This window comes from Rhopalosiphum padi, chromosome 4, assembly GCF_020882245.1.
Source record: "Rhopalosiphum padi isolate XX-2018 chromosome 4, ASM2088224v1, whole genome shotgun sequence".
Lineage (NCBI taxonomy): Eukaryota > Metazoa > Arthropoda > Insecta > Hemiptera > Aphididae > Rhopalosiphum > Rhopalosiphum padi.
In genome coordinates this window covers 14,559,924-14,572,182 of record NC_083600.1, presented here as the reverse complement: position 1 = coordinate 14,572,182, position 12,259 = coordinate 14,559,924, and the positions used below count along the sequence as shown (strand labels likewise).

General features: G+C 26.0%; 1 protein-coding gene across 3 annotated transcripts in view; it reads left to right on the top strand.

Annotated features, from left to right (window-relative positions):
• The window catches only part of LOC132930525 (14 kDa phosphohistidine phosphatase), a 155,395-nt gene extending 151,053 nt beyond the window's left edge, over positions 1 to 4,342 (top strand). For all 3 annotated transcript variants that reach the window (XM_060996452.1, XM_060996450.1, XM_060996451.1), the window contains one exon: positions 4,158 to 4,342. In XM_060996452.1, coding sequence (XP_060852435.1) covers positions 4,158 to 4,244 — 87 coding nt within the window. In that variant the 3' untranslated portion in view covers positions 4,245 to 4,342. The remainder of the gene's footprint in view (positions 1 to 4,157) is intronic.
• The last annotated feature ends 7,917 nt before the right edge of the window (positions 4,343 to 12,259 follow it).

Here is a 12,259-nt window from a genome sequence, read left to right as displayed (position 1 = left end):
AAATTTATTAGGCATTTTTTTTCGATATTTAATTAATCAAACACGTTGATACTCTTAAGCTAGTGAAATTAAACGAAACTTTTGAAAATTATTTTTATGTAAATTATTATTCCTCCCCGCCCTCACCCTCATTTACAAATTTATCAACGGCTCGACTCCTCGCAGTTATATATATATATACGCGCGACACACCAACTCGAGTAATAATACGACCGATCAGATTAAACCGTGGCTGTCAGAAAATATTTCAGTCGGTATCGTCACGATTTGGAACATTATAATGATAAGACGTCTACAATTAATGTATTTTACGGTACCCAGGACTCGTCTCTGCAGTGTCATGATTAAATGCAAAAAAAAAGAGATTCTCCTTAAATTTGCTTTACACGTTCCTGTGTTTAAAAGAGCGTTCCGCGACGCTATAATCAAGTCGAGCCGTAAACAATAATCGTTTAAATCCGTCAAAACTCTTACGGAGCAATGAAAATAAATCGCAGTCAGTCGAATCCTTGCTTGCTCCTCATCTTCGGTTAAACGACTGCTATCATTGATTCCGGTTTAACACGATTATTCTTATTGTGACAATTCAATGCGCATTGTCTTCGCCGTACGCATTATGTATACTCTGTACTAAAAAAGGACCGTCGACCACAAACACACACCACACGTTCACTTTTATGATTCGAATTCATATATATATATATATATATGAATTACTGCGGTACGAAACGATTTGTGCCACGTAGTGTTTTGGCGTACCGAAAACGATCTCGAATATCGTGAAATAGAAATTGGATTTTTAAGTATCGAAGAAACGTATATATATAAATATACGTGTACTACCCGCCATCACCGATGCGATCGTCGATTGAGAGAAGGATATATTATGTCAATATTATCCCATGGTCGAATTACACGGTCCTATATATCCTCGAGGTCGTAATACGATAGTCTGGATGTTGTATATATTGTATATATCACACGCAGAATTGGGTGGGTGTGTGGTGCAAAAAGCGTGTACATAGGTACTGTATAACTCCTATACGAGGCATTGAAAATAAAATATCAATAAAACAAAACTATAAATAGAATTTGTGTGTGTATTCATATCGGTGTCAAAATATTTAATATCGTAAATCACTCTTGTTTGTATAAAAGATATGGCTAAGCAACTAATTAATTACTGTTTCATACCTGTCCGAGCCCGGATTTAGTTAAATTAAAAAACAAGATAGGAAATCTCACTGCAATCGTTTTTAATTCCCGGTTTCTAAGCGTAGTTTTTTATATAACGTAATAATCTATAACTCCATTTACAGTTCTAAAAGAATTTGGTAACCATTTTTTAATTTGATAAATATTCATAATTTTTAAATTTTTATATATTGGCTTATGTGAAATTACATTGAATAAAACCGTTCTAAAATCACAAAACAAACAATCGTATAAACTGTGTACAATAACTATGGACAATAAATAAAAATCTCAATACATATTTACAATGATAACTATGTACTGGTAACCAACGTTCGGAGGTATACGAGTGTTGAAACTTATTAAAAACCAAAAAACAATTTAATACTTATCAATTTTAAGATCAGCTGTTTTTAATGACTTAAAATGTACAGCTATGTAAACAAACTAGCAAGCAATGTCGAGTCAAGCCCCCCCCCCCCAAAAAAAAAAATATGTATGTATAAACAAAATATCAAGAGGACGGTATAACCATATGCATTAAATCTATATATTTTTATTTTTTATCACTGATCATAAATACATCGGTTACTATGCCATTAGCTTACAAATAATTTACGTTATTGTTCACAATATAGGATATGTTTAAATTAGGTTAAAATCTATATTTATAAATGCATGATATAACAAATTATATACATTCAGAATAATCCATTTTAATCCGTTATTTTAGATTTGAAGCGGAGTAATAAATAAATGTATTTATTTTACAATGTGGTTTTTTTCATTCGATCAAAAAGCTTGAAAATTTAATACAAGATATAAGTTATTCTTCTAGATATGTAAAATATTTAATTTACAGAATCACAATTTATTTTTATAAGCATTTAAAGTTCAAATGTTGACAAAATTCGTCAAAATCATGAACATTATTTTCAAATTGATTTGCAGTTGAAAGTGTATAAAGTGTGAAATCGTTGTAGCTAATATTGAAAACAAACAATCTAAATGTACGAATGTCTCTCCCCCTCCCTATATATGCATTTTTTTATATAGACGTTTTAAGTTCAAATTTTTACGAAATTAAATATTTAAGTTATAATTAAATATAAGTATTTATTATATTATTATATTTTATAGTCACAGGGATATTTTTAAATGCAATATTTTCGGTTGAAATTAATTTAACCTACCGAAAAATATTAATTTATAATTTATGTATATAAAATATAGATTCGTATACAGCCAGTTAAATTCCGAATGCCAACTTGTAAATTGCTATAATCTAGTTGTCAGGCTCAATTAATTTTCTCCCGCCAACTCTTTGGGCGTAGATTGTCTGTACCATAGGTAACTTAAAAGATGTGTAATACCAGATGGTTAAGGTAATTTATACGTTTGCGGGTTATGTAATTATTTATTGTTTAATACCATACGAAATGGGAAACTTAAAATAAAAGTGTTTTATGTATAATAACCACGAAATGTGGCTCAGATTTCTAGCAAAGAGTGTGTTATACATACATATTAACATTGTCTATCGCAAATCGTTACGATCGATAATATGAATATGTATAGTGTACGTATAGTGGTGAATAAAATTGATAAAAACTGTTCATGAAAAAAAAAAATACACACATATCGTCATGTTATGTTAAGTAGTATTTTTACTCGCGAATGTATATCATTAACTCGACGTTAATACGATTTAATATAATGACCGTAACGTCTCGCGTGATGTATATTTAAAAAGCACACGCGACGATCCGTCTCACTCTCGGCAAAAATGCCTAGTAAAAAATATCGTGACATTAAAATTTGGCGATTAATCCTCGCATTTTGCGCGTATCATTAGAGCATTTTGAGTGACGATAAAAGTTATTTTTTAAGCGTACGCGTCAATATACAACTAAAACACATGCATATTGTACACAAACACGAGACTACGCAAGACACACAAAAATCGTATATGCTATAAACACGTTTTTTTTTTTTACGCGTGTGTGCAATATAAAAGCGCATAATATTTCAACATGGTTTTTTAAACAAAATGTACAGTGACGTTATCACTAGAACTTCACTAACAACTTTCATGCACCGTTTGGCAATGTAAAGAATAAAAATTATTCGGAGACCGCCGCCGTATTATTATATAAAAAAAAAATAATAAAATTTTTTTTTTTAAAACGTTGAAAATAAAATAACGCGTTGAATGTTTGAAAAAATATTTATAAAGGAAAACGCTTTTGGGAAAGGGCTAATGGAAACATAAAAGGACGCTGCCGCGTCGGTAAATTTGAATTATCCGGAATTCGAAATTAACCTTTTGCCTGTATATGGCACAATAACTACATGTCTGTATATTTACCATATTATATATTACACCACGCGGCAATCGGGTTTTTGTTCTCTTTTATTCACACTTCGCGTAATGTACGTAACTATATATAATATACTTTTCTTCAAAGAAGAAAAAACACAATCCATTCAGTTTACATAAGTCTATAGCGTGAAATTTTACAAAACGAATCGATTTTTTTTATTACCAAAATTCTTTCCGATCGTAGAAATATTTACTATTTTTTATCACATTACGTATTGTATTACAATATACTTAAGTACCTATATAATACGTGTATGTGCTTATTTATTCGCTATGACTATACCCAATGCTTTTGCACAATCTCGCATCAGTTCAAATTCTGATGAGCCAAATGTTAATATGCGTACAACAACGTTCATAACTTTAAAATGTATGTTCATATCATAGCTTTCAAAGCATTTTATTCACTAACATAAATTATATAGGTACAATTTATCATTAAATTGCTACAAAGACAATACAATACCGTAAAAAATGCGTAACTTCGTTACATAATGTAAAAAATTCACAAGCTACTGTGTATTTTCACTAATGGGTATAGTTGCTATAGCATTTAACAATTATCTGTTTTCTGTTTCAGCAATATGGACCGGCCGACCATTCAATTTCAGCAAATGTTTTAAGAAAAGCTTATCCGGATTACGAGATAACATGCAACAACGAATGAAAATAAAAATAAAATGATGACAATATTATAATATATACATAATCATGTCGTTTTCATTTACCTAATAAAATAAATAATAAAAGTAAAAAAAAATGTTAGCGTCTTTAAGTTTGTTAACAATACATGTCCAAAAATTAGTTCATCCAATTAGGTAAACTCAAGTTCAATAACAAATATATTTTAAATTTTAACCTTTTTAATGAAACACATATAGATATGAGTCGCGGAAATAAAAGGTTAAGCGGAAGTGTAAATATCCCTCGTTTTTCTTTTTCATCCATTTATTATAATATTTCATATACTTCTCGATTATTTTTTAGAATAACATCTTCTTTCAAGAACATAATTTATATATAATTCGTTTTTGTAAGTATTTAAACTTTCAATAAAAAGTAATAATTATTTTTGTAAACATTTTATTTTGTATAAATGATGCAAAATTTAGAGAATGGAAATTTAATGTTATTTCCAATACCTACTATAATCGCCTAATTCGCTAAAAATATATATATATAAAATTGAATTTTTTTTTACTATTTTGATCTTATTTCTATTAATAGCCTATTCTATCTTTGTAACTGCAGTGAAAACTAAATCAAATCCTACTCAGTATCATTGTTGTTTTAGCTGGTATTTTATTTATTATTCGACATATCCATCCCACCACTTATTTTGAACCACTTCAACCAATTTAAATACGTCTCAAAGTCGTGGTCTTCGAATATTATTACAATTGACAATTTATTTTGTATTAATTTTTAAATGAAAATAGACGAAAATGGCGCTAAAAAAATTGAGAGATGGTGAAAAGATTTAAGTTGTCTCAATCAATATTTTAATTCCATTAATTGATAATAACGGGCAATAATACACTGAATTTTTACGAATACAATTATTTATTATAATCATGTCATTATTGTATATCAGACTGTTCTTTACCACAGATTTGTAGATAGTGTATTTGTTGGTGATGGCATTGTTTTATGACCATGTCCTTTTTATAAGCAACAGTTTCACGACTGTTAATAAATGGAATAAACGTGCCACTGGCTGTATACAATACGATTAACATACCTAACTTTAAACACCGATTTTGCATACAAAATGCAGAAAAAGTTTGTTTTCTATACTCACTTAATAACAAGACAATCGACCTAGAATACTAAGTATATGTAGTGCGTACCGCAATCGAAACTGTTTTTCTTATATCTTCATGAATCTGAAATCAAAAATCATTAGAGATGATTTGATATTATTTTCTCATTGCAACTCAAAAGTACCGTCTTAGGTATGAAATTTTTAAGTCATTGTTTCTGCTATTAAATATTTTCATCGGCAACATTAATAGGTGACAATTGCATTAAATACGCCATACACATAATCTGGTGTATTGTTTAGTTATTAATATGTACTTCGCAGGAAACCGAACATAATATTATGAAAACTGTCGAGTGTCGAGGTTCTTTGAGTATGTATATATTCATGTACTATTGGTTTTTATATTTACTAGTTTGTTAACGATAAAATGAAATATCGATAATTCAATTTATGGACTTATAAATACTGTTAGTCTTTCCCGAAGTAAATATAAGAACATTTATAAATAATATAAGGAAATAATTATTTTATACTTCAATATGTTTATCTAGTAATTATAGCACTGTAATTTTTAATTATCTTGAAGAAGATAAAATAACTCATAACTTTCTATTGAACTGCAATTTACATACGAAAAAATATAATAATTTACTATAAAATAGTTCATTTTGTGAAATGAGTTGACCTAATAATTTATATTTTACAAAGTAAAGTAAATTTATAACACTTAATAGTTATAAAGGTTAATTTGTTAGTTAGTTATTAAAAAGAAAGCATGATAGTTGTTTTTTTAAAAAACAAAAAATGTATATATTTATGTTTTTCGTGTTAAAAAAAGGTACGGCTAAATTAACTGTCGTTACATTTAAGTACCAACAAAAATTAGTTAACGATTCGGTACTTTCAACTTTTATGTACCATATTAAAAAAGTCAAATTTGGGTAAGTATAATAATTAAATACAATTTTATGTATATTTAGGTCAAATATAAGATACTTATGCAAAAATAAATAGAAAAACTATTTTATTTTGATACTTGATCAACAAGAGGTAAAGATACGAATTTTACCTTTTCAATACCGATAATATTATGATCACACGGCATCCTAAATGAGCGATCAACTACAATACCGTAATTTTTGTGGTTACTTTCCGATCTTTATAACCAGTTATCGCAGATTTGGTTTTTTAAATTTCAAACACACGACAAATATGACGGAGTATTGTGTTTCTTGAGAAATGTCAAGATGAAAATATCTAAGAGTATTTTAAATTTGTTCAAAGAAATAATACCTTGGCTATATAATAATATGTCAAATAAAATATTATGAATAGCATTGAAATGTAGGAGACAATAAAATTTCCCCCAAAACTCACCTTAAAGATATATGTTTGTTTCACTTCTCGTCATTGAACATATTTATATACATAAACACTGATCATAATGTTACTGAAGCTTTTGTTATACAATATATAGTTATGTATATATCGTAAACAAGCACGTAGGGGACATTAATGGTTTGCATAAGTTCTCTATACTCGACTTTATTGATGCTAGGTAAGCACAAAATACATTACACAACGTTGTGGAAAAAAAATCGAAAGATTACTGTTACGTTTTTTACATAATATTTGAGTTTAAACGATATATTATTATGAGTATTATGAGTTATGATTTTAAAGTCGTAAGATAATTATTTAGAAAATAATTTTTTTATTATATATTTTGTCCTAAACAAAATATTATCAAAAACCATATTTTTTTAGTTTAGCTTAGTTTAACGTATCACATTTTAAAATTGTATTTTTTTTAATTGTACGTCACTAAAATTATAATAATAATCAATCATATATTTGGAGAAATTTTGAATTTCAATCCCTTAGCTAGTGATTTTTAGTTATTAGTAATAAGAAATAACTTATTAGTTATTACCAACTTATTATTGTTTAATGCTAACATTTTATAAGTGAAACAATAAATTTGAATTATATGAACATTTGTTGCATTGCTATTATTGTCTTTCTAAGATTGTTGATTCCCGAATCACTGGGCGTGATATTTTTAGGTTATTATAAAATATAAAAATTATTATAATGATTTCATAGTGTAAATATTATAATATTAAATCAAACCATAAAATTTGACGTAATTGAAATTATTTATAAAAAATAATTTTTAAATGATGATTTCAACAAAACTACAAAGCTCAAATTTCCTAATATAATTCTAAAAATCATCTAATTAAATTAATAGATTTCTATTAAATAATTTATTTCTTTCTGCGCATTTCAATTTTATAAGATAACAAATAATTATAATTATAATATTACTTATAAAACGAAATATTTACAAGGTAATATATGTATTAAAGAATGATTATTATTGTTCTTGTCTATTTATTAAGAATAAGAAATAAAAACTTTAAAATTAAAAGAAGAAAAACTAGCTAGGTGTTGGAGTCGAGGTATGCAAACGACTAACGAGTGGTATTTATATTTCTTGTATCCTAATACTGTTCATAGTACTTAGTACTGTATTTGTTTAAGTATATATAGGTGGAATCGATAAACAACAATACTACTTATCTACTCATATTTCTTAAGTAGAATTTGCATTGTATAATTTTAATGTATTGAATTTATTATAAATGTGAATAATGTTATAATCAATAATACAAAATAGAACAAAACACTAATAAGATCTGGGAGAGTTGATGGTTTTATTCAAAAAAGATAATTATATATATTTTTTACTCGTCGGTGTTGAGATAGTTTTCCGTGCATTTTATTGGTAGATGAGAAAAAAAATTAAAAATATTACTTTATTTTAAAATTATTATGAATTAATTTATATGAAAATAAAGTAACTATATGGAAAATAATATAACTGTGAATAACTATATATACATAATTATTAATGAGCATGACTATTAATGTTATGAATAAAAAGTAAACAGACAGTAGGTTCGATTAAGAGACTGATAGACTGAAGGGAGTCTTTTTAAAAGAAAACTAAGGTAAAAAAATGTATTCATAAATAAAAAAAGTACAGATTCTAAATTTTTTTTTTTATTAAACATTTTTTGGGGTTTATTAAGTGCCTGAACAATTTTGTTTACTTATCCCTAAAAAAATAGAGTTATATTCTGATGATATCTAAACTTAATTTGAAGTAGTTATCATTCGATTTTCTTTAAATAATTTTCTTAAACCTCCAACTTTCAATATCCATTTAATTTATTTTAAACCTTTTTGTATACGACGAATTTTACGAAATAAAACCATGTTATATTATCTTCTGTTCTTGTAATATTTGTTTGGATAAAAATAATAATAAGGATAATATTAATAATACATAAAAATATAACATTGATTTACATTGAGCATTCCTTTATAAGTAATTATTACGTATATTAGTTGAAATTAAAATATATTATTTTTATGCAACATAAACAATTTTTTAAATTTATTACATAATATTATCCCGTCAATTATAACAATGTTATTTGCATTGCGAAACCGATGAAAATAAAGGTCAATTTTTCGATGAACGTTGGTGGTAATATTGGTGGCGGTAGTGGTGGTGGTGATAGTGGTGGTAGCGTTGCAGCTGATGACAGGCGCACATCGACGAGAACAAAGGTCGTCGAGTAACATTCGACATTTCAAAAATGTGAATCACGCAAAAGAGGCTTTTATTTCCTTGGAAATGTCATCGAACCGTGAAAACGCATTCTCTAGCATTATTATTTAATGTATTATGTAATTCAGATTTATACTAAACATGCGTAATGAGTATAATTAAAATATGATCAGACAATTTATTGGACTAAAAAATACCTAAATATCAAAATACGAAAATTATATTATATTTTGAATAAATTAATAAATAAGAACATAAATAAGTAAATAATTTAAAATTATTACGAACTCAATTTATAATTCAAATTAGATAAATAATATAACAAAATAAATACAATTTAAAGATTCAAATAAAACTAATAATTAGTTTTATTCTTTATAGATTCTGAGCAATTAATGTACTAATTTTACAATATTGTGAATTTTTTATTTATTTATTTTTATCATCATCTATTAATGTAGTAAAAATATTTCAATTTTCAACTTTTAGGGTGGTTTCTGGTAGCAAATTAGATCTAATTGGTACTTCATAGAAACATAATTAATTTTTAGTAGGTACTTTTCAAAATCACCAGTAAAAACACAAAACTTACTAAGGAAAAACGGGAATTTTTACTTAAAACAATGACTCGACAATACGTATATCGATTTAATATTTTCGGTATAACTAAAACCCCTAAATAAATACTTATAATTTTCACTAAATATTTAAATATATTTTTGATATATAATACAATTTTCAAAATATTTTGATACATTATTTGAGCTAGACTTTTTCAGTTTTCAATTTTAAATATCGATTAACATGGTTTTTCTTGGTTAAAAACTAAAAAAAATAATATATGTATTTATATTATATACATTAGATAAAATAAGTTATTTTCCAGAGGTTTATAGTCTTTTCTACACTATTTTTCTCTAATATATGTTTAATACATTATTTACACAAAAATTAAAAAAGATATAATATAACTGTGACATGAGTATAAAAAAAAATAAGATTACTTAAATAGTGCATATTTTAATAATTACTTAAATAACTAATGTTGCATTATAACATTGTGGTTTTTTTAAACCAAAAATGAAACTGATAACTCACCGTGTACCTATATACACACTTAAATACCTCACAGGAGAGCAATTAATAATGCAACCGTATCTTCTAAATACAACAATTAAAATTTTTATATACACAGAGATCATGGACCGACGTTTGTACATTAGGAGTAAAGTATGACACAATTAAAATTTTGGTATTCGAAGTTATCTACTTAAAACACAATGAACAAACAGATAATACACTGTACGTCACAGAAACAATTTATTGATGGTTTTATACGTTGCTTACATAAAAAATGTTACTCGGGCAAGGTTTTTCATAAACACATATATTAAGTGTTATAGCTAGAATTTTAATAAAATTCGTCAAAATCTCAAACATTTTAAAATTATTTTGAGTTAGAAATTCATAAAAATATTTATTTCATAACTAAGGTTTGAAATTATTATACAAAATCTCTCAAGTTTTCTTACCCATGATAAAAAAAAAGTTTACCGACAAGTCACATTAATTTTTAATGGACGTTTGAAGTTTTACGACATTAGATATTCACCCATAATATAACTATTTCTCCTCTATCGATTTTTGCCTTTTTGTTGAAATCCAAAAAGACATAACCGTGTATAGACACTTGAAATATTCAACAAATGTTTATATCAAAATATTTATAATCATAATATTTTGCATGAATCTTTATGAGCTTTTTATAGATATTTAAAATGTATTTTGCTGTAATTTAAAAATATTATTTTACAGTTTATACACATATAACATTTTAAAATGCAATTTTTCTATAAAAATATATTGAACTTACCGTCTTAATAACAGTAAAATTAATTACTTTAATAGCAATACAAATATATCATATAATACCTATAACCTACCGTCTTCGCTCAAAATCATTTTTCATTCGCAATAATTTATCACTGAATTCAAATTTAGCACATATATTACATATTACAGTGACTTACTCCTCAATGACGAGTTACACTTGAAATCTAATAATAATAATGCACCTACAACAAAGCGGTTACCTACTTTCCCCTTTTTAAATTAAATTAAAACTAGAAGAAACATTTTTCCATCGACCGTGCAGATTATTAAAATAAATATGAAAAATCATAGAAGGCTAACATCATACATTATTTTAGCAATACAAAATTATACTCTCATAACTGTAAATGAAACTCATTTGTTAACTAATTTAGTAATAAATCTGAATAACAAAAACAAAATTGCAAATTATACATTTTACAATAACTCCATTATCCCGATTATCATAATTATTATTTATATTCTGGTACGGCAATTACTATGCATAGTCGGCGATCTCATATGGTTTTATACCGTAAGAACAACAATATAATATATGTCTTCCATCGTAATATTATAGTATGATATATATGATATAATATATATATCACTAATCTTGGTAAAAGCGTCTGGGAAATTATTTTTCAAAAACATTTTGCTTTTACATTATATATTTATGATATGTAATGTGTGGCAATCATGTATTATAAGTTTGAAGTTGTACTAATTAATGTTGATGATAATAAACCTATATTTTATTAAAACAACGCCATTAGTTTACGTGAAATGAATATTATCTTTAGAACTCAGAGTTAAACAAGCAAAATATGCATGAAAAAATGTTAATATAAAAAAAAATTATCCAACATTCCAAATAAATACTGTAAAATTTAAATTCGTGTACAGTATATTACTTTATCGACGAATAAAAAATAAATAGATTTAGTATCTCTATATATATATATATATGTATTATACTTATCGACGATGAGATAATATATCGGCATATTTACGCGATATAGATTAAATGCAAAATGCACCATTATCGTAAAATTAATATTCGACTGCAATTACAATAAACACATATTACATACGTAAACAAATATTGAGTTTTATAATAAATATTATTTATAAAATAACATAGGTGAAGAAAAAAATCAGTTTTTTAAACATTTATTAAATAATATGCTTAATATGCGTTTAAAAATTAATAAAATATATACTTTTTCCCTAAATTTGAAAAAATATGCAAAATATACATATTTAATTTTCAATTTTTAAGCTTACCGTCATATAGTTCAGATTTCTTATTTGGTTTGCTATAAATTGAGAGCATATAAAACAACAATATGCAACTCCTACAACTTCTAAGCCCTAGTCATCATATGCCAATCAAAATCTT